The sequence below is a fragment of the Ailuropoda melanoleuca genome, chromosome 13 (genome assembly GCF_002007445.2).
Source record: "Ailuropoda melanoleuca isolate Jingjing chromosome 13, ASM200744v2, whole genome shotgun sequence".
Taxonomy (NCBI): domain Eukaryota; kingdom Metazoa; phylum Chordata; class Mammalia; order Carnivora; family Ursidae; genus Ailuropoda; species Ailuropoda melanoleuca.
The window spans coordinates 68,069,483-68,093,605 of record NC_048230.1 but is presented as its reverse complement, the minus strand read 5'-3'; the positions used below and the strand labels follow the sequence as shown (position 1 = coordinate 68,093,605).

At 38.0% G+C, this 24,123-nt stretch overlaps 1 protein-coding gene across 7 annotated transcripts in view; it reads right to left on the bottom strand.

Moving 5' to 3' along the window:
* Positions 1-17,624, bottom strand: part of RBM39 (RNA binding motif protein 39) — a 31,233-nt gene extending 13,609 nt beyond the window's left edge. For 2 of the 7 annotated variants that reach the window (XM_011221266.3, XM_002916413.4), the window contains exons 1-9: positions 17,304-17,622; positions 16,612-16,675; positions 14,808-14,857; positions 10,093-10,287; positions 7,700-7,765; positions 7,550-7,603; positions 5,026-5,143; positions 4,438-4,590; positions 1,238-1,375 (exon numbers count right to left, since the gene is read on the bottom strand). In XM_011221266.3, the coding sequence (XP_011219568.1) occupies positions 1,238-1,375; positions 4,438-4,590; positions 5,026-5,143; positions 7,550-7,603; positions 7,700-7,765; positions 10,093-10,287; positions 14,808-14,857; positions 16,612-16,662 (825 nt within the window). In that variant the 5' untranslated portion in view covers positions 16,663-16,675; positions 17,304-17,622. Of the gene's footprint in view, positions 1-1,237; positions 1,376-4,437; positions 4,591-5,025; positions 5,144-7,549; positions 7,604-7,699; positions 7,766-10,092; positions 10,288-11,433; positions 11,506-14,807; positions 15,384-16,314; positions 16,388-16,611; positions 16,676-17,303 lie in introns of those variants that run through there. The other 5 variants (XM_011221267.3, XM_011221268.3, XM_034641294.1 and 2 more) reach the window with 4 other exon arrangements.
* Positions 17,625-24,123: the final 6,499 nt, after the last annotated feature.

The following is a 24,123-nucleotide window of genomic DNA, read 5'->3' as shown; positions in this document are numbered from 1 at the left end:
CTCATGATCTCAGGGTTGAGAAATCAAGCCCTGCATCGTGCTCCACGCTCAGCCTGCTTGAGACTCTCTCCCCCCTGACCCCCCAAGCCCACTGTCAAATAAATAAATCTTAAAAAAAAAATCTTGAGAATAAAATCAACACTCAACATAGTTTTATCACTGCCTAACTCTGTGAACACATTAAAAGGCAATGAATTGTTCACTTTAATTAGATGAAGTACATAGTTTGTGTACTACATCACAGTTATCTCAATAAAGCTAGTTCATATATAGAAAAAATAAAAAATTAAAATACAGCATGGGTGTACTATATTTCTTCATGTCCTGGTAATTTCAGGAATGCATTAACTTTGTAGTGACTAACCAAAAAAAAAAACGACTTGTACACCACTAGCTTGTGCTATTTCTAATTTAATAAAACACCCACAATCAACACCCAACTTTTACCATTACTGATTCTTCAAACAGTTCAACAAAGGGGTTGAATGGAAATAGTGAACAAGTATATCCAAGAGCAATGAAGATTAGTAGTGGATACACTGTAACTATTACTAACATTTTTATTCATGGACACATAATTAATCTTTTAAACTACAGTGTAACTTACTAGCATTAACATTTATTCTAATATAAAATGTCCACACTAAATTGAGGACCAACTGGATAGAAACAGTCTAACTCCTTACTTTAGTAGCTAGAGAAGCTTCTCTACATACCCCAAAATTTTCAGTGAGGCAAAAAACAAGCATCCAAAAAACATCAACAGGGGGTGCCTGGCTTGCTCAGTCACAAGAGCATGCGACTCTTGATCTTGGGGCCATGAGTTCGGGCTCCCACAATGGGGAAGTAGATTATACTTAAAAAAACAAAACAAAAACAAAAACCAAAGAACATAATACCCCCCCCAAAAGACCCAACCAAGGGAAAAAAAAATCTCGTTACAAATGCACAGGATACTCTTATCATGCATGTTGACTTGAAAAAAACCATTGCTTCTAATACTCTATGCATTTCATTGTAGCATTATGACAACACTAACAGATTCGCTATCTTCAAATGTTACCTTCTGTCAGAGATACTATTTTAATCTAAGATGCCACAATACCCTTTCAGAACTACCCTTTCCCGTCTCAGTATTAACCTCACTGAAACATGACGAAGTAAGTACATGGAATTACTACGCAGTTGTATTTGGATCGAGAACCTACTAAAGGTCATTGAAGATATTGGGACTTACCCTTCCAAAAGGCTCAAAGATTCCCCGAAGCATATCTTCAGTTATGTTAAAGTGTAATGAGCCCACATAAAGCCTCATAGGTCCAGCACTTCCCTTTTGTAGATTGTTTGCCATTGCTGCAGCTCTGTTTTTTTCTGCCTACAAGTTGAATAAGACAAAATGCACATCACACAGCACTAACCCAAAGAATTTTAATCATAGAAAAATCCCATTCACTTTAGGTTTGCTTAATGACTAGTGAATTCAAAGTTGAGTGATGAAATTATGCTAAGTTTGGGGTGCCTAGGTGGCTCAGTCGGTTAAGCGTCTGCCTTCGGCTCAAGTCATGATCCCAGGTTCCTGGGATCAAGCCCCACATCAGAGAGCCTGCTTCTCCTTCTCCCTTTGCCCCTGCCCCCCCATGCTCTATCTCAAATAAATACATAAATCTAAAAAAAAAAAAAAAAGAAAGAAATTATGCTAAGTTTAGTAAGTCATACACAGCACAAATATTCCACTTACATGTGACTGTGTTTAATTGCCCAGAATGAGAATTTTAAGAAAATGGTTCAAATGCCAATTTGCTAAAGAAAACTTCAATATTTTATTCAACTTAATATATTTTGCCACAATAAAAACCTTTTAAGTTTTACAAGCATATGCAAAGCAATCATACACTCCATTTCATATGTAAAATGAAATCAATCCTAAAAGTACAGTATGCCATCTAAATAAAATGCATCCTGATACCAGGCATGCTAAATGTGGAAGAGAAGATTGTCTCCTCATGAATACACTTGTTATTTATTAAAATTGACGTACTCTCAAAATTATTGTCAGTGAAAGTACAGTACACACCACCTGGCTGGCTGCATAAATGGGCTTTTTTGTCAATATAAAATCAAATCAAGCAAAGCGTTTAGTTTAATGGTCATTCTTTCCAAAGAAGTCTTTCTCAAAGGTAATCGTTATCAATTCATATTCTACCACAAGCTCCTTTTCTTGTTAACTAACTTAGGCATTTTGAGTATCTATGTCCTAAGGAGGTTAAAGTTAAATGAATTCAAAAAGTCCTTTAATTTGAGGATTTTCAGCCGTCTTCATGCCAAGCTACACTCTATTAAATTTGTCCTCCACTGCAGGAAGTGAATCAAGGAACTAATTTTTCCCATTTCCTAAAAATTATTTTCCTATTGTTTAGATACATTCAAGTGGTAAATACCCAATATTAAGTACTTCTAAAATATTTAAATAGGACCTATTACTGTCTTGTAGTTATGGCAGAAACTACTTTTTTTTTTTTTTAAGATTTTTGTTTATTTGACAGAGAGGCTGCGAGAGAGGGAACACAAACAGGGCGAGTGGGAGAGGGAGAAGCAGGCTTCCCGCTGTGCAGGGAGCTTGACATGGGGTTCGATCCCAGAATGCTGGGATCATGACCTGAGTGGAAGGCAAACACTTAACGACTGAGCCACCCAGGCGCCCCAGAAACTACTAACTTGACCAATGTTACATACAGCTTAACAGTGAGAAAAACTGGAATTTCAAGTCAAAGCTGGTTCCAAAGCTTGTGCATAACTTTAAAATATCATGTAAATTTGATGAAATAACCAGATTATTTTGGAGTTACAGGGTACTTATTTCAGTGGTTTAGAAAGCTATCAACATGACTGTGTTATTATGTGTTGCTCAAAAATATTCTTCAAATCCTATATTCTCCATTAAAAAAACACCTGAGCTAGGCAAGCATGACAGGTATCAAAAATGGTCTTAATAAAAATAGCTACCGATAAGGAAACCTAAAAATGTTTTAAAAATTTTTTATTTCAGGGCGCCTGGGTGGTGCAGTCGTTAAGTGTCTGCCTTCAGCTCAGGGCGTGATCCCAGCATTCTGGGATCGAGCCCCACATCAGGCTCCTCCACTAGGAGCCTGCTTCTTCCTCTCCCACTCCCCCTGCTTGTATTCCCTCTCTCACTGGCTGTCTCTGTCAAATAAATAAAATCTTAAAAAAAAAATTTTATTTCTTTGACAGAGCGAGCACAAGCAGGGGGAGCAGGAGGCCAAGTGAGAGGTAAAGAGGGAGAAGCAGGCTCATAAAGCAGGGAGCCCAATGCAGGGGTCAATCCCAGAACCCTGGGATCACGACCCGAGCCTAAGGCAGACGTTTAATGACTGAGTCACACAGCCGCCCCCTAAAAATGCTCTTATAATAAAATGATACATCTTGATTTTTCCACATTTAAATGAGCTATTATTAAAACTAATTTCATTTCCCGAAGGCATAAAGTACCAGCAAAGAGGAATTAAACAGAAGACATTTTAAACAGAAAACATTCTCAAGAGTAGTTTGAAACATCTTACCATCAAGAGATGCTAGAAATGACAGCTGCTCAAACTACTCTTAACATTTTATAAAATCTTATCTAAGTTATGTATTTATAAAATACTAAACTTACTAAAAATGTCAAAATCACTCTATTTGAAAGAAAGGGTAATAAACATGTTTTTTTTTTAAGATTTTATTTATTTATTTAACAGAGAAAGACAGCCAGCGAGAGAGGGAACACAAGCAGGGGGGAGTGGGAGAGGAAGAATCAGGCTCCTAGTGGAGGAGCCTAATGTGGGGCTTGATCCCAGAGCACCGGGATCACGCCCTGAGCCGAAGGCAGACGCTTTAACGACTGCGCCACCCAGGCACCCCCAACATGTTCTTAAATGCTTATATCCCCAACTAATAAATTATCACAAATCAGTAAAATTCTAGACCAAATTCTCAGGTCTTTTTCATGAAATAGGTATTTACAATTCATATTAGAATAGGATGTTGCTAAGAATGTACTATCATCAAAGTAACCAAGACAAAGTTTAAAAAAAAAAAAAAAACACCAAAAACTATTCTGAGGGGGTGCCTGGGTGTCTCTGTAGTTAAGCGTCTGCCTTCAGCTCAGGGCGTGATCCCAGCATTCTGCGATCGAGCCCCACATTGGGCTCCTCCGCTGGGAGCCTGCTTCTTCCTCTCCCACTCCCCCTGCTTGTGTTCCCTCTCTCGCTGGCTGTCTCTCTGTCAAATAAATAAAATCTAAAAAAAAAAAAATAATAACTATTCTGAAAACATCTAACGCCAATAATGAATGATTATGTAAAGATACTGTAGCGTAATGCTACGCAACAGGTTTCTTGCACTATCGCTAATCAAATTCATAACCAAGAAAATAATTACCTGTGATGCTTGTACTATGATTGGCACTCCTAAAACACGTTGGCCAGTTAATCCTATTGCTAGAGGCACTGAGCTAACATCAACAAACTCCACATATGCAATTCCTTTGGAACGTCTTGAATTTCTATCAGAAATCATTCTCACATCTCGAACCTAAAAAGAAAACAGACACTTAACATAAGCTTCTGTTTATGCAACCATCCACTGTAAACCACCAAAAAAATTTTTTTTTACTGATCATGTGGTTTTACTTATAAGTAATCTCTACACCTAACGTGCGGCATGAACTCATGACACGTTTCTCTAAGTAAACCATCCAGGCGCCCCCCAATGTTTTAAATAAGTGAACTTGTCCGTCCATTTCTACTTTCGATGAATGTATGATAATAGTTATTAATTCCAACACTATTAACTTCCAATTGAGGCAGAAACAGAAATGTTACCCAAAAGTTTCTCTAACTGAATTCTTCTAAATCAAAAGATTTGGTGTTTAAATATTCTCTAATTTAACCTAGCAAACTGACAATTATTAAAATGTTGTTTGCAATTCCCTTTTACTCGACTTCCCTAAATAGACTAAAAACTTACCTTTCCTACTGTAGAGAAAAACTCTTCCAAATCCCTTGGCCGAATTCTTGCTGCCAGCTGCATGCAGAAAACTGTCCTTGCATCTCTTTCCTCAGGAGTTAGATTATCAATAGGTTCCCTAACAGGAATAAAAAAATAATGAGTTTTATAAATTGTATTCTTAAAATAACCTTATGAAGTTCATTTTCAATAAACAGAATAAACTTTACCAGTAGTCTGTCATTATTCCCAAGGCCGTTTTCTTTTTTAAGATTTTATTTCTTTGAGAGAGTGAGGAAGAGAGAGCGTGCGTGCGTAAGCAGGTAAGAGGCAGATGGAGGGAGAAGCAGACTACCCCCTGCTGAGCAGGGTGCCAGGTGGGACCATGACCTGAGCGGAAGGCAGACACTTAACTGCCTAAGCCACCGAGGTATCCCTCCCAGGCCCACTTTCACTAAGATTTATACAAAATGTCCATAAAATAATTCAGTATGACTCAATTCCTTCAACAAGATAGTTACTAAATGTTTCTTCTGCTAATATCTTACAGGGTATCAGGACGAAAGTCCATTAGCATCTCAATCTTACAAATGGTTAATTTCTACAGAATGAAAGACCAATCTGAAGCCCGAGAGTTTAAGAATAGTCACAGAAAATAACCACTTACTAGCTACAATGTCAGAATGGTCCAAATTAATGAAAGGATGGCTTTCCAAAACAAAACCATAAATCCATGAAGTGAAATAAAGTTCGACAATCATAAATGACCAACTTGAGATGATGGCAACTATTTTACTCTAATTTTCCCCTAAATTTTTATTTAACAAACTGAGATAGATATATGGAACCATGACCTGGTTGTTTATTCGACCAGTCTTATAAGACTCTACAAATTTAGTATCCAAAGCAATGTTTCTTGATGGTTATAAAATACAGAAACAGGGGCGCCTGGGTGGCACAGCGGTTAAGCGTCTGCCTTCGGCTCAGGGCGTGATCCCAGCGTTATGGGATCGAGCCCCACATCAGGCTCCTCCGCTGTTGAGCCTGCTTCTTCCTCTCCCACTCCCCCTGCTTGTGTTCCCTCTCTCGCATCTGTCTCTCTCTCTCTGTCAAATAAATAAATAAATAAATAAAATTCTTTAAAAAAAAAAAAAAATAAAATAAAATACAGAAACAATACCCATATACAAGACAAAAATGAAAAGCAGGAAATTAAATAAATGCCAGCAGTGGGATTCAATTTATTCATTTTTACAGACAGCCTTGAAGATCAAAAGCACTTCTGATTATATGGAAGAAACTAAAGAGCCCACGTAAAAGAGCACAAGAGACGAAACTTAATTTCACGAATTTCAAGGAAAAAAACAGAGTGCCTATTAACATTACTTAATACAAAACATCACTAAAGGTTAGGTCCTAAGTGAATCCCTAAAGATAAAAGCACAAACACGCTCTTATCCACGTTCTGGACATTTTCAGGAAGGTACTTTTGAGATATTCCACCTACAAAATTCTGGTACATTTCCTTGGTAAATCAGCAGGTAATTTTAAACTACGAAACAGAGGTACATCCAGAAAAAGAGAAAACAGGATTTCCTTACGAGAGTAAATACTGAAGAGTGTTGAAAAAAAAAAAAAGGCAAAAAAAGCTCAACGGGTTACAAAAAAGAGCTTTTATTTTTTATTTTTATTTATTTATTTTTAGATTTTTATTTATTTATTCGACAGAGATAGAGACAGCCAGCGAGAGAGAGAACGCAAGCAGGGGGAGTGGGAGAGGAAGAAGCAGGCTCATAGCAGAGGAGCCTGATGTGGGGCTCGATCCCAGAATGCGGGGATCATGCCCTGAGCCGAAGGCAGACGCTTAACGACTGAGCCACCCAGGCACCCCCAAAAAAGAGCTTTTAAAATCATTAAGGTTTTCATCAAATCCTAGAATTAGAATATACCAGATAACAAATGTAACATATAATGAACTCTAAATTAAAAGGTGCCCTTTAAGGGAAGTCAGAAAGAATATCAGTAAAGAACAATGCTGCCATTATCAAAATTTTCCCTAAACCAAAATAAATGGTGGACTTCATAAGTCAGTCTTAAGTTTATTTAAGAGGAAAAACAACATTTGATAACTAAAGATTACTTAGAAACAAGTCAACTTGGTATGGATTTTGGAAATTAAATACTTTATTCTCAGTAAAGAGAGCCAGATTAATAAAACTCATGATTGTTACAACCAATTTCCCATAAGGCTATTAGTAACTCAAAATTTATTAATTCCAAGATAAGCAGAGGCAAGTCTATTTAAAGTTTTCTGTAGTTACCATTAAAATTTAAAAGGGAATTAAGAGCACATGTAGTACCTTACATCTTAGAACTGTAATTACTGCTCCATTCTTATAGAACATTAAAATGAGAACTTACACATGCACATTGATTTAACACAGTCCAAATTATTAAATGTTAATAAATTTAACAGTAGCAGAAGTTGCAAAAGCTTTACAAAAGCTGAAAGTGCTAAAGAAAAAAAAATAGGGACAACAGCTACCTCACAGGGCTCTTGTCTTTTCTGAATGGACTTTTGCTTCGGGAGCGTCGTCTGCTGCAAAGTCAAAAAGTTTCAGAAATTACCCAAACAAGTACACCACATTAGTTCCTTGAAAAACAATTTAAACAATTCAGAAGTATGTTTAAAAACCTTAATTTGATGCTATGAGGCAACCCAATCTTTCCTCGGATGGCACTGTTAAATTTTGGTCCGGAGCTAAAAAGGAAACACAAAATTACACTAGTTACAGGGTTAGGGTCTTGCTAAGATCGCGTTCATGCGCTCTCCAGCAAGTTTAACATTGTTTAGGCTGATTTTTTCCACCTCAATTATGAAGAGGAAATAAGACTTTTTTCCCTTAACTCTATCCCAGGTAACTGCTCTTATATATAGTTATCCATCCTGGACCACTGAAAGGTGCCGAGACCAAAGGTTACAGCCTCAATATTATTAAGATTCTGAAAATTCTATCATTTTTCAGTCTACTGCTTTTTCTTAATTACACGTTTATGAATACATTCCTGAGATTTTTTTTAAGTGAAAATAAATCACCCTGAACTTCCCTCACACCAGGAGCAACTATAGTTAACAATTTGGTGTGTATCTTTGCAGATCCGTTTGCAGGAACTTATGTATTTATATATATGTATATACACAAATACACATATTTTGAGGAGTTTTTAAAATGGGACTAATTCTTTACTATCATGAAACTCCATCTTTTCCATTTAACAGTAAGTCTCAGAGACTGCATGAAAGCAGTTTGTGTATCGTACTTCACTTCATGACAAAATATTCCATAGTAAAGATGTAAAGAAAGTTCATTAGATTTCAAAGAATTTGTGAACCTGACATAATTAAGGAATGTTTTCAAGAGATCATAAAACTATCTTAAGATCCAGTTTCATTCTGAATTCTAAAAAGGCCTAATGGTTTTGGGGTCTTTTTATTTATTTTGAAAGACCAAATTAACTTAAAGGGACAGGTCAGATGCCCCTTAGTGCTCATCCTACTCTCCTTTTCAAGAAGGGTAGCAAAATCAAAGTATCTAAGTGGTATGTGATCCACATGTGGACTCATTTTCATGAACTCTAGGCATACCTGCAACACCCAAGCAGCTCCAAATAAAATTTTATATTAAATGGGTCCTTCACAGTTCAGACTAATAGTCATAACTAAGAATATAAATTTACTGAATAAATTAAAGATCACATGAAACCACACACAAGAACTAAATCATTTTTAAGTCAGACCAGGATTATAGGCCAACTTCAAGTATTCATCACCCAAAAGAGATATTACACAGAATTTATTAAGGTAATCCCTTTTCCCCCTATTTAATTAATTCTGGTAAAAACAAATACGGTAAATCTTAATAAATTAGACAAAAAAAGCATTAATCATTTAGAATTAAAACACTGTGGTCCTCTTTCAGCTCTTAAATGTTTGTGAAATAAATAGCTAGGAGGAACTCAGAGGACAAGGAGTTCAATCCCTTTTATTTTAAAGGTTAAAGAGTAAGAATCAGAACCCGAAGCGTTACTAACTTTAATGGCTTCAAATAATACCCAAACGTTTCATGAACAGCAAGTATTGTGGGTCCTTTACTTTCATTCTCTTGTCAATTCAATACTCATTAAAGTTCATGTCAGTTGTTACCGCTCAAAAGATGAGAAAACTAAAGCTTAGAGTGTTATCTTGTCCAAGTAAAAGAATCAAAACTTATTCACGTCTGTTTGTCTTTCAATTCCATCTCCAACCATTCAAGTTAGGAGTGCTGATTTTAATACATTCCCCCACAGTTTACAACAGAATACTCATTAAGAGGAAAGAACAAGGTGAAGGGCTAAGGACGGCTAGATTCAAACCTTTCATAAGAGTTGTAAGGTAGGTTCCTTCCAAACTTATTAACATTCTTTAAATGGCTATAATAAAACATGTTTCCAACTTGTTAAACCACAAATTTCCAGTGATTTCAAAGCACTTTTAGTATTTAACTGTTTTTAAAAAAATCTTAAATATAAATGTGATGAGCCCCAGAATTCATCATCAAGGAGCAGACGCCAAATTCACGAAGGATCTGTCATTTCAGCTGAAAACAGCCAGACAAGATTATTGACAAGTTATTTGACTAATTGTATGTATTTATAACATATCTGAGATTTAAAATTTTAAACAAATTTATGGTCAGCAAGGAATATCTGAAATAGCTCACATACTTCAAGCTTTCAAATATTTGGCACTGCAATTATCAAGTCTTTTAAGCACTCTAGTGCTTTGGTCTAGTTTGGACTGGCATACAGTTAAAATATTTTAGATGAAATAACAAAAATAATCTGTATGCCTACTAAAACAAAAGTTATGTATTGGTCCACACTTTGTATTTCTACTTTGTTAGAAATGCCAATATCCTCATTTAATGCTTTTCAACTAGTCATATTGAAAAACAAAATTTTACAATGAAATTACTCAGGTTAAACTGTTTTCTGGATACCCAGAGAATGACTCTCAAAACCAAAATCATCATAATTACAGTTACATACTAAGGACTTCTGTAGCGGCCTCTGAATCTGCGATCTCGACTTCTTGAACGGCTCCGTCTCCTTTCTTTGCTCCTACTTCGCTTCCTTTCACGGCTTTTGCTCTTTTTCCTTTCTCTATCTCTACTTCGTTTTCGTTCCTTACTTTTGCTTCTTTTTCGTTCATGACTACGACTTCTGCTCTTGCTTTTTTTCCTCCTGAGAAGAAAAAGAATTACCATTATCTTGCTGGTTTAAGAAACTGCCAAAATATACTTCCTCTTATGGTCAGAAATCTTTTAATCTTTTTGTAAATTTATCTTGCTATTTTTACTATTATACAATGATACATAATCATACTTATGGAAAAATAATTCCTAAGTAAGGTAAACAGCACCCTACCTTTGCCTTCTACTACTGATAATCAGCAGTCAGATGAAAATCAGTTGAGAACAGGAACTATAATCATCACTCCTGAGTCAGTTACAGCTTTAACAAGGAAATCATTTGTGGGGAGGTAGATAAAAACCTGAACTTTTAAATAAAGTTTGACCAACACGTAACTGGCCAACGAGTATTACTGTAATCCACTAGATACAGTAATAAAGTTACAACAGAATATGTTAACATTTAATAGTGGGTCATATGTAAAAATTTTCACTAAAGATGCTAACTTCCTTTATGTGAGCCAATTCGGACCCAATTTACACATATGAATATTTTCTACTTCAAAGGGCCATACAAGCATCAATACTTTGGTTTTCATGGGCAAACTTACAAGTATTGACAAAGAACAATAAAACTAATGCAATAAAATGCATTCTGACACACACCTAGACTTTTGTGACCTTTTCAGATATGTTCTATTTAAAGTTACAATGAGTACACCAGATAATGGAGCATGCCAAGTTTATACAAGCCTGTAGGGTGCAATCAAAAACAAGGATCAACACCTTTATCAATCTTTATAAATTATAATCTCAAACTCTGAAAGGTAAAAAAGCCAGTCAGTCATATCTTTCTGTTCATTTCTGTATTCTTCATAGTATACCACCCATTCATTTCGTAATTAAATCTTACCATCTGTACCTCTTTGTCATCACCCAAATTTTAGAGGTGCCTTCAGATATTTCAATATAAATTCAAAGACATTTAAAAATAAACTTATTCCGCTAAAATGTCAATTTGTAGTGGCTAAAAAGATAATTAAACATTTTGACAACTCTACATCATTTGGAAAATTTAATTAAACTGTTTAGTCCTTATCAAAGCAAAGTTAGCACAAGAGCAATTGAAGTCTGCCTCAGAGAACCTGTAAGCAGGTCATCTTAGAGTGCATTGAAAATAGAAAATGAAGACACCCACCTTCTGGAATCTTGAAACCCACACTCCAATCACAAGGAGATGTAGAGCTTTCCAAGGAGGCAGAAACTTTGTCTAAAATTTCAAGATAATCCACCTGACTGTCAGAAATGTATATGCTAGGTAGCACATGACAGAAAATTAGGCTACACTCATTATTTATATAGAAGTCATCAAAGCAATGCTCAGAAGGGCAACAGTTTACATTCCAACTTTGTTGCCTGAAATACCTGACACTGTATCTTAGCCTAAGAATTCTGTGAGATAGCTATCATCAAAAGTCCTACATATAATCCATCAGGGGACAAAGCAAAAAGTAACTCCATCCCCCACAAAAAGGACAGACAAATAAAGTATTGCTCTGCTCACAGATGGCCCACAGCAGAGAGGCAGCCAACCTCCCAATCTACTTCTTTTTAGGCCCAAAACTTACTCTGCCAAAGGACAGGACTGGAAAATTGGAGAACTAACTTCAACTAAAAGTCTTCCTAGAACTTTTTACAAATGAGTCCCCACCCACATCTGAAGGCAACCCCAGACAGGTAAAAAGACAGCAACATACTAAGACATTCAAAAGCACAATCCTCTTCATAAAAGCCCAGACAAAAATTTAAGAAAGCAATATACTTCTCTATAACAAATTGCAGCTTGAAAGAACATTAAGTTAACTTAAGAAGGGTTATCAAAATCCACACTAATAGTCAAATCCTGTTACAACTTAAAAGGGACTTTCCAAAGTCTTTAGTGGCAGTGGAATTTTGTACTGAACATCATTGAAGTAAATGGTCCACTGGGATGGGCCTTTGGACTTTTTGGTTATATGGCCTCTGCTGTAAAGGTGTTTTGCTATAACTGGATTTGACCTCTTCCATGTAAGAAGATCTAAAATTTAAATGCAAAGTACTCTGGAAAATAAGAAAAAAAATAGAAAAGTCATTTATTCCAAAATTTATAGATAATCCACACACAGTAGCCAATATATTTCAACTGTGTCATTTTATTGTTATCCTTTTTTGAGTAATTCCTAAAGAGCTTAACTGAATGGACGCTGGTTTAGACTTTCCAAAAATGGTTACACTAACAAATAATATTCCCATGAAGGCAAGCTCAGATACTTAAAAGTAATAGTTTGAGGTCTTGCCAAACTCAGGGGTATAGCTATTCAGAAAGCAGGCTAATTGATAACCAATTTATGTTATTCTCAACTTAGTTCCTGCTACTACTACCAGAATACAACTGAGTGTATGTACTGAGAATCATTAAAGAAAACATTTACTAGCTGGTTAACTTTCAATTTCTCAGAACGTGCATTTTCTTACCACCTTAAAACTATATCCCAACACTCAACTGCTTTTAAGGCAATGAAGTTTTAGGATGAAAAACGCAACATGGCATTTTCCTTTAAAAGAATTTATGCAGCACACTAAAGCACAGAACACTATTTGTTTTACATTTTATCTAACCTTAAATATGAAAATTTTCTTCTAGATAACTTTAAAATTAATCTAAAAGATCAATTCCCTTTAGAAAAATGGGTGAAAAGTTCCTGATTGAACAAAAAAGCCATTTATTTAAGCAGCTTTAACTGAGAATAAGAAGTATGACAGAAATAATCTGTACATTTAAAAAGATACTAGACAGTAGTTGGGATGTTTCAAAAGGACGGTCCCTTAAATTAGCTATCCTGTAACCAATGAAAGAAAATTATTCATTCTTCTATTCAGTGTCACAAGACTCTTTACATTAAATAAGGCCACAAAGCATCAGTCATGGAGAGCTTGATGCTTAATTTCCTGTAAAAAGCCTGGTAGCCTTAACGAGCTCAGGTGCAGAATGGAAACAAGTATAAACTGGAGATCAAGTTAGTAGCAAGGCGTGTCATCTGAGAATGGTCAAACAAAACTCTTGACACCAAAGTCCTTGTCCTCATCCTTTTGGCACTTGGGGTAAGAACTTTACCCACCCAATAGGCCTGATACCTAGATTGGATAACTTCAATTTATATGAATACTCCTTCCTAGGTTTTCATCACAGTTTGGGAATTAAAACCGTTAATTAGGAAACTCTTACTTTGGTAAAACGTCTAAAGCCAGGTGATATTAAACCATGCAATAACTGGTTGATTGCCTTAAACCGTAGCAATTCAAGACTAAACCCAATGTGATTAATTCCCACAATGTGTTGTGATTAGACTATAACAGACCCTCTACCCAACTTTGAATCAAAAAAAAAAAAAAAAGGTAAGACATTTTCTACAAGTTGCATCATTTTAAATTCATCACTACATTTTTAGGGGAATCTTAATAAAAAAAATCAGCATAACAAAGCCTGCATAATCCAATCTAAGAATTTTCTCATCTTTTTTGTGAAATTCTATTAACCTACCTAACAAAGTTGTTGTGAGGATGTTGACTTAGTGTATTATGAAGCATTCTGAGCTCTTATTAGGAAAAGAGCCAAAAGAATCAAGTGGCTATTTTATTTTGTTATCATCATTTTTCATTAGATGGAGTCATGTACATGACAAATTATTTTAATGACATCACAAAATAGGCTACTAAAACAATTTAATGCTTGTAACATGCCCACGTGATGTTAAGAATCACTAATTTTTAGAGCAGAAAGAATACTCCAAAAATAGGATCCAACTTTATAAAGTGGTCTGGCTTATACTGTCGAGACTGATCACATACTGTATTCTATACTAGTTTGTAACACTGAGTTCCTGTTACAGGTTACTCATTTAACCTAGTAAATTGCATTAATATGCACAATTTTTTTTAAAAACTCCATTTTCACTATTTAAGTATTTTAGAGTTTAAAAAGCTTAAGACAACAAAAGCCATGTAAAAGCCACCTAAAAAGTACTTAATATGCTATAATGTTGCTACAAAAAGGGCCTTTCAGCAGCAAGGCGCATAAATAATTCACAGCTCTGACTCCTTCCGTGATTTAGAGCAAACAATATTCTCCACTGGCTAGTTATTTGTTACCTTTTCTTCTTCCTAGCCCATCTTCAGTGGATATGAAAGTTTTATTGATAACACACCAAAATATTAAGCCAAAATTTATAAATTTACGACAAAAGACAAACTCTAATACAGGAACTCTCATCCAGACTGTAATGGACAGACTTGGAGGGGAAGGTGTCCAAAAGGTCCCTGAAACTATATCCCGAAATCTAGGTAAAGAATCCATAGTTTCATATCCTCAAATAGTTTCTCATCCCTTCAGAAGGTAAAGAATGACTTTTTAAAGAGAGACAAGGAAAAGCTTCTGAAGAGAACTTTTAGTTTGATGCTACAGCCACAGAAACACAACTTAAGATCTCAATCACATAAAGGTCTCCCCACCCTAGGTCCCTTCTTATAACTTACTTTTTGCTACGTTCTTCATGGCCGTTAGCACTGCTCAACTTGTTCTCATCCTAAGCAGGGTTGATAGAAGAACATCATGAGGACGAAGTGGTAACATTTCAAGTTGTCAAAGGGTAAAGGGAATAGGAATAAGAAAATACAAAACAATTTTAAAACTAATAACTTGTTTATAGTTTAACATGGAAGGCTATAAAAAAATTTAGATGGGTATGTGTTTAACCACTTTGTTGCTTACAATTAAGTCATCGAGATACAAAAATAAAAATGCACATTAACATGTTAAATTTTACTTTCTTATATAGTTAGATATTAAGTTATCCAGATTTACAGTGTTGAAGTGGTTAAATAGAATTTCTATAAAACATGAATGAAGTCCTGTTTTGAGTTTTATTCCATGTGCTATGGTCCCTTTGGTCAGTACCATGGCTCTATTTCTGCCTAAGCCCCAAGTGGCCATGCTAGCAGCCAGCCACTATCGATTTCCTGTGACCGATGCCATTCCTGAGATCTTCGCCCATTTCCGTTGGAGGGTTGGGACTGTAAGAGCTTGATGCCACCTCTGTCACACATCTCGCCCTGAAGCAAACAGGGATTCACACTGCTTTAGTAATGTTGACTCCCAAGAACCCAAGAAAGTCAATTAATAATCCACCAGTCCAGCCTAAACATTTCCTACTTCCATACCTGTTTACATGGAATTACATCCATGTTAAACTAAGACACAAGAATCTTAACATTAAAACAGAAAGTAGTTCTTCAAGAGTCTAAGCATTACAAAACTACACACACTATTTAAAGCTAAAAGAATTCATCCAAATTGGTACCACATGGTCGTGCTATACACTCCAAAACAGATGTATTATTTTAAAAGGTTTAGCGCAATGTTTATTTTTTAAAGTTTGATCACATCACTTATAGAAGTATAAGTGCTAACTTACAAAGCTTACAGTTTGCGACACCAGTGATAATGCATGCATACTGTTATTTTCACCACCAACTGGTGAAAGAATGAAAAGACACTTTTACTGTGATACTGAAATGGGTCAGACTATACTACTAGCCAAAATAATTCCTTTGTAGCTTTTAGTGTGAAATATTATGGCAGGGACTAATTAAAAATAAAACAATACGGAGCACAGTAAAACAGTCATCAAGTGACTCTTAAGTTGTGATACTGCCTCCTTTGCTTTAAAAAAAATTTTCTATTCAGGGATCCAAGAATTTCAGTAATTTTTAACTGAGCAGATCACCACCTGCCCGTTTCAATATTTACTATCACCAGTCATATGTATATAGAAAAAAATTTTTAAATCTCACCCATTTCTTCTTGTAAAACTTAAAGATTTGCTTGCCACAGACTGGTTATGCTTTGTTATTCTTGGACCCCTGCTATTTTCCCAAACCACTACATTCACCTTTTTGCTATACCAAACTGGAGCTGGTAATTCTTAGTTGAGTCATTTTACCTAGGGGACCACGGTACAGCGATAAGTCACTCAATTACTACCTTATGATTGACAGTTCACACTGGAATCAAAGGTGAATTCATGGGAGTAGAGGTGAGATATCGTTAGGCAAGTCTACAAAGAGAGATAGATGGGCATTTATTCATCACGCTGAAGTGAAACTACTGCACAATATTATTACATCAATAGCATATATTTACTTTTGTAAGTTACATGTAATGCATCTCTGATAAGATAATCAAGAGGGCTCCGGGGAGGTTAGTTTACATTTCAGCAGTAGTTTCGTGATAATGCTAAATTAAGAACTATATAAACCTCACCGACATGTTTTTTCTCACCTTCTTGTAAGGAGCCTCAAGCATTGCTTCAATATCAATATCGTCTGCCATTTTCTCTAAACGCCTAGAAAATAAGAGAGATAATTCAGTTAGTAAAAATTTTTTAATTCCGCTCAATCTCCTTCATACCCGACAAATTCCAAAACTTCAGAAAAATCTTCAGAAAGCCCTGGAATGGCCAAAGTGGCACGATGCACTTTACCAAGCTTTGTAATTAAATCTGAAAAGTCTCCAAGACTGAACACATGGAAATAAATGTACGATCCAAAAAAAAAAAAAAAAAAAGGCCCCCTATTAACTCCAAAAACCGAACCCAAACGCCGTCCGTAAGAGCGCCTCTTTCCGCGCAAAACCCGCGCTGCCATTTTAGGGGCAAAGGGAAACTCCCTCGGTTGGGAGGGGTTGTGTGCCATGGTAGCTTTCGGCTGGCGCCATGTTGGGAAGTCGCGGCCGGCCAGGCCTCCAAGGGACCGGTCGCCATCCGCCCGAAGCCTATCTGGGGTCCCTGCCACCCAAGAATCCTGAAATCCACACGACCGGAAAATAAGGGCGCGGCCGCCGAAATGGAGCCCATTTGTCGAGCCGCCCCCCCCCAAGTCGTTAAAGACCGCCGAAGGAGTTCCCCTCAAACCAGACGAAAACCAAACCTCTGAAAAACTCTGATATTACCCAGGCCCGCGACATCTCCTTACCTGTGCGGGCTTTCGGGCCCCTGGGGTGCTTGTATTCGGAAAGAGGGGGCTGCTGCTGCCGCCGCTGTTGCTACTGTTAAGCCGCTAGGCCCAGGCCGCGGTACCGCCCAGCCCGAATTTCGGGCTCCAAGGGCGGATAGGCCCGAGCGAATCTAAAAAAAACAATGGGATTAGAGGAGCCCGCGCGGAAGTTCAAGACGGCGGCTTCGGCAGCTCAGGATCCACCCCTGCGACAGCTTCGGCAAGCTCTCTGAAATGGCGGCCGCTGCTTCCCCGTACTCACATCCACCAACACACATACACACACACAAACACACGGGGCCTCACAGAGCTCTCAGCACGGGCTCTCGCGAGAAGCTGCCTCTAGTTCCAGACCGGAGCAGCTGAAATATCGCGAGATATAAGCAAGGCCCCAGCGACCATGGCCCAATCTCGCGCAATGATTGCGCCACAGATATTCCCATCCCCCACTCGGAGCGGTGCCTTTGACACCCCCTCCACCTAGACGTCCGTATCTCGCGAGACCGCGCAAGAAGCTAGAGCGAAGACAGTTGGTACACTTCCTGTCAATCCTCTTAAAAACTGAACGCTGAATGGAGCTCGATGGTCGCCTCCTCCTTGTGGCGCCTCCTCACAGCTATCTGAGGGTTTCTCTCCCAGAGCCGACCGCCTCTCCCCTCCCCCGGGCTTCCCACCCTGGTGTCTGTCAAGGTCGCCATAAGGAAATCTAGTCCATATGGCGATAGAAAACAACGAAAACTATCATGTATAGGTTATCCGCTAAGAATGAAGAAGCGAAAAGCGTGTAAGAGAGAAGGCAAGAAGAGACCGTAGGGGGCCATGGGCTATGGGTGTAGAATAAAAATAAGATACTCCGGCCTTTTGAAGCCAGTGGGCTAGGCACGGCTAACTAAACACCCTTGGAAATAGTGGAGAAAGGCAAGGAGGAGGTGAAAAAACAAACTGCTTCCCTTGGCAATGGATCAGCTTTGTGCCACAGATTTTATAGTCTGGCCTTCTGAGGGGGTTGCTATTGTTTCTTCAAAAATGTCCTCCATTACCCTGGGACTTGGCTTCTCAACCCCTTAAGTTTCTCAGATACCTGGCAGTTAGTATAAAACCACCACCGGTTCTCTAGTCAACACTGTGAAAAAGAAGGGGCAGCAGAGAGGTTGTTGACTATAAGGCTTTCTCCTCCAAGATAAAAACACTTGAAAAAAAAATAAAAGCAATAAAAATCTTACAGATAAGTCTACTAACAGTTTAGTGACTGAGGGTCAAGATTTGACATGAGATAATTTGGTTCTTGTAAGCTGCTCCAGCACTGTGTGACCTTGGACAAGTAAATTAATCTCTCAGAGCCTATCCTCCCAATTCCTCTTAGGAAGAAGGGTAGCATAATTACTAGGCTAAGCTTCTTGAGACTGACCTAGGCTGATAATGCTCAGCTTGATCATGCTTACTACTGAATTCTCAGTGCTTAGCCTGGTGCCCAGCCAGGTGGACACTCAATAAATGAAGACCTAATAGGAGTATAGTGAGGATTAAATGAGATACTGTCTGTAAAGTACCTGACAAATAGTTAATCCTCAGAAAAGTTAACTTCTGTTATTGCTAAACAATTATTTGAGGGAAATATAAGTGTAAAGGGACTTTACATTTCTGGTTAATTTTCCGCACAGGTGTTTCTCTTAGAGGATTAATAGATGTTGCATAGTTAGTGATATTCCCTTACTCCTTTTCCTAAAAATTCGGATCCTCTTTTAAATGTTTTAAGTGTTGAAAATCAGCACAGAACATTAAAGCATATAAAATGCTCAAACTAACAAAAAACCAAAGCTAAACTTTGCCTTCTCTTTGCACCTTTAATTCTATTACTGGGACTTGTTAATTGTGCAAATATCAAACCACAAAGGTGGCCCCTTAATAATTTTTTTGTTTGGGAACATGACAACACAGAATTTGACTTTAACCTCTAGACTTATTTGGGAATAGGAAGGTTTTAAGCTTTTGGTCACTTGATTATTGAATATTTCTTAAATTGTTTTCTGTTCAAGGATGATCAGAGTGAACCTGGAAATTTAGAGCACAATCAAGAAACACCAACTGGAAAACTCTCTTCTAAAACAAGAGTATTTTTGGGGTGCCTGGGTGGCTCAGTTGGTTAAGCGTCTGCCTTCAGCTCAGATCATGATCCCAGAGTCCTGGGATCAAGCCCCACATCAGGGGCTCCCTGCTCAGCGGGAGTCTAGTTTTCCCCTCCTCATGTTCTCTCTCTCAAATAAATAATAAAATCTTTAAAATATATGTATATTATTCTGTTTTATAACTTATAGAGAAGAGGTCACTGAGTAACCAAAAGCCTGGAATAGAGGAGGTAATAGATACTATTCTTAAAGAATTTTAATTAAAATTTAAAATATTTTGCCGGGGCGCCTGGGTAACGCAGTCGTTAAGCGTCTGCCTTCGGCTCAGGGTGTGATCCTGGCATTCCGGGATCGAGTCCCACATCAGGCTCCTCCACTGGGAGCCTGCTTCTTCCTCTCCCACTCCCCTGCTGTGTTCCCTCTTTCGCTGGCTGTCTCTCTGTCAAATAAATAAATAAAGTCTTTTAAAAAAATAAAATAAAATAAAATATTTTGCCAACGTCAGGACACCTGGCTGGCTCAGTCTGTGGAGCATGCAATTCTACATTTCGGGCTTGTAAGTTCAAGCCCCATGTTAGGTGTAGAGATTAATTAAATTCTTAAAACTACATTCTGCCAATGTTTTTTGATATCAGTGTATGACTTTTATGGACAGAAAGTGCTATTTTTGATGCTTGCATTTTTTTAAATTAAGTAGGTTCCACACCCAGCATGGACTGCAATGCAGGGATTGAACTCACAACCCTCAGATCAAGACCTGAGCTGAGATCAAGTCAGATGCTTAACCGACTGAGCCACCCACAAGACCCTGCATTTTTTTTTAAACAAATGTCTATTTTATTTTATTTTTTAAAGATTTTATCTATTTATTTGACAGAAAGAGAACACAAGTAGGCAGAGCAGCAGGTAGAGGGAGAGGGAGAATCAGGCTCCTCTCCGAGCATAGAGCCTGAGCCGGGCTCCATCCCAGGACCCTGGGATCATGACCTGAGAGGAAGGCAGACATTTAACCAACTAAGCCACCCAGGCACCTGCATTTTTTTTTTAAGTAGGCTCAACACCCAGCATGAGGCTTGAACTCATGACCCCATTGCATGCTCTACAGACTGAGCCAGCCAAATATCCCCTGATACTTGCATTTTAAAAATTAATATTCAATTTGTAAAGTAAATGCATTTTAATAGTTATCTTTAAAACCTTAAGACTCAAAATTTAAAATTTTATTTATGAATCAAAAATTCTAAAATCGGGGCGCCTGGGTGGCACAGCGGTTAAGCGTCTGCCTTTGGCTCAGGGCGTGATCCCAGCGTTCTGGGATCGAGCCCCACATCAGGCTCCTCCACTATGAGCCTGCTTCTTCCTCTCCCACTCCCCCTGCTTGTGTTCCCTCTCTCGCTGGCTGTCTATCTCTATCAAATAAATAAATAAAATCTTTAAAAAAAAAAATTCTAAAATCACCTTCACTTTATCCATTGAGTTAATTCAAGTTGAACATGGGACACATGGGTGGCTCAGTCAGTTAAGAGTCTGTCTTCAGCTCAGGTCACGATCCCAGGGTCCTGGGATGGTGCCCCGGGTGGGGCTTCCTGCTTGGTGGGGAGTCTGCTTCTCCCTCTCCCACTCCCCCTCCTTGTGTTCACTCTCTGGCAGTCTCCCTCTCTCTCTCTGTCAAATAAAAAAAATCTTTAAAAAAAATTTTTTTTCTGATGTAGTCTCCTATATCTTTCACATAAAATCATGAATCTTAATCACTCAGTCATACATATTTAACTAGAATCTTTAATATACAAAAGTCTCTTAAACATTACAATTTAATTATAAATATATACAAAGTATCTCTAAACTTAATATACAAGTTTTAAGGGGCAGCTGAGTGGCTCAGTCAGCTGTGTGTCCGATTTCAGCTTGGGTCATGATCTTGGGATCATGAGATCCAGCTCTGTGTCCAGCTCCACGGTCAGCAGAGAGTCTGCTTGAGATTCTGTCCTTCTCCATCTGCCCCTCTCCCCCACTTGTGCACTCTCTCTCGAAAAATAAAATACATCTTAAAAAAACATTTAATATAAAAGTTTCAAGACATTAAATTTAAACCTCTCTGTATAAAAAGACACCCATAGGAGAAAGATTTTATTATCTCAAAAAACTTGTGATTGACCTTACAAAAGAATGCAGATATGCAGACACTAACTCAGAAGACCAAGATTTCTTTTTGACCAGAGCCTTTGACCTGGACCAAAGACTACAGTTTCATAGTCTGCCTAATAATTTCCAGCAATATTATTGAGCTACTGACAGGCACAACGAACTTTTTTCCCCAAAGTCATTTTGACAGCAAGAAATTCAAGCCTCTTCATACAGATGGAATTAATTTTGCCACCCACATTCAGGTGTATGAAATTATCATTCCCCCTTTAGTACTTGATTATCAAATCAATTTACTGATTGAATTTGGCGTTTGTCTCTACTGGCCAAAATGTCAGGGGCATTTTAGTGACATATCCCAGAGGAATTTTCATCAATTTGAGAATGATTAGTCCTTAAAAGAGGAGGAGATGTTTCAGGGGTACATCACTAGCCACTTATTTAAGTCTGATACCATGAACTGCAACTCTCATAATTTTGCTTGGTTTCGCCAACAGAGAATCCTATTCCTCAAACTCAAGATGCAGTTTCATTTTTTTTTAATTAATTTTTTAAAGGTGCAGTTTCTAAAGAGCCTACGTGAACTAGATAAGGAAACAACAATTGATTTTCTTTTTTTAAAGATTTTATCCATTCATTTGAGAGAGAGAGAGAGAAAGAGAGAGAGAGGTAGAGAGAGCACAAGCAGGGGGAGAGGCAGAGGGAGAAGGAGAAGCAGACTCCCTGCTAAGCTGGGAGCCCGACATGGGGCTGGATCCCAGGACCTGGAGATCATGACCTGAGCCGAAGGCAGATGCCTAACTATCTGAGCCACCCAGGCACCCCAACAATTGATGTTTTTGCCGGAGTTTAATATTTTGTCAAAAACTACAATGTCAGGATGCCTGGGTGGCTCAGTCGGTTAAGTGTCTGTCTTCAGCTCAGGTCATGATCCCAGGGTCCTGGCAGCCAGTCCCAAGTTGGGCTCCCTGCTCAATGGGGAGCCTGCTTCTCCCTCTTCCTTTGGTCCTACCCCCAACTTGTGGTCATGCTCACCCTCTCTCTCTCTAATAAACCTTTAAAAAAAAAAAGTACAATGTCAAAAACTCCCATATTTATGGGATCAAGAAAATTAAGGGGTACTCATGAATAAGGTAATAATATAGCCCATCCGTCCGTTCCACGGGCAAAAGGATTATCCAAAACATTATTTTAGCTTGAAAATAAAAGTGATAAAATTCAATACACTATAACAAAACATAATTTAGAACACTCTTTTGGAATCTTATTAGTGAAATATGCCATTTACTAATTCATTCAACAAATATTTAGTAACTTCAGTATTTTCAGCATTCTGCAGGATAATTTGTGGGTACAAAAAAAAGCACAGTCTCTTTCCTTCAAGAGTTTCCAGTTTAAGGGGGCTCCTGGGTGGCTTGGTCCCTTAAGTGTCTGCCTTCAGCTCGGGTCATGATACCAGGGTCCTGGGATCGATCCCCACGTCAGGCTCCCTGATCAATGGGGAGCCTGCTTCTCCCTCTCCCTCTGCTGCTCCCCCTGCTTGTGCTCTCTCTCAAATAAATAAAATCTTAAAAAAAAAAAAAGAGTTTCCAGTTTAGGGGCACCTGACTGTCTCAGTCAGAACAGCATGTGACTCTTGATGTCAGGGTGGTAAATTTGAGCCCCACATTGGGTGTAGAGATTACTTAAATAAATATTTTAAAAGTATAGTGTCCAGGTTAGTTAGAAAACACCTGAAGGAACAAAAATCATGTTCAAGATAACATTCTGGACGGGGAGTCTGAGTGGCGCTGTTGGTTAAGCTTCAGACTCTTGGTCTCCACTCAGGCCCTGATCTCAAGGTCATGAGATCAAGCCCCACATTGGGCTCTGTGCACAGCGTGGAGTCTGCTTAAGACTTTCTCTCCCTCTCCCTCTCCCCCCACCCTGTGCACTCTCTCTCTAAAATAAAATAGATCTTGAAAAAAACCCCAAAAACCCTGAAGTGACTGGGCCCAAGGGCTGCTATGGGGAAGGTACTGGCCTGATGTAAAACCTTTCCTTGCCTCCCCTCAGTGTGACCTGTTAGCAGATTTTTTTTTAAGATGTTTTTATTATTGGGGTGCCTGGATGTCTCAGATGGTTAAGTGTCTGCCTTTGGCTCAGGTCATGATCCCAGAATCCCAAGATTGAGCCCCACTTTGGGCTCCCTGCTCAGCAGATAGTCTGCTTGTCCCACGGCCCCTCCTCCTGCTCATGCTCTCTTTCTCAAATAAGTAAATAAAATCTTTAATATATATATATATTATTATTTTAAAGTTATCTCTATATAAACATGGGGCTTGAACTCACCATCCCAAGATAAAGCATCACATGCTCCACAAACTGAACAGCCAGGCACCCCTTTAATGTTTTTCAAAATAAATTACAGGTATTGGTATATTTATCACTAAACTTCAGCATGGCTTCTTTCTTTTTTTTTTTTTAAAGATTTTATTCATTTATTTGAAAGAGATAGAGACAGCCAGCGAGAGAGGGAACACAAGCAGGGG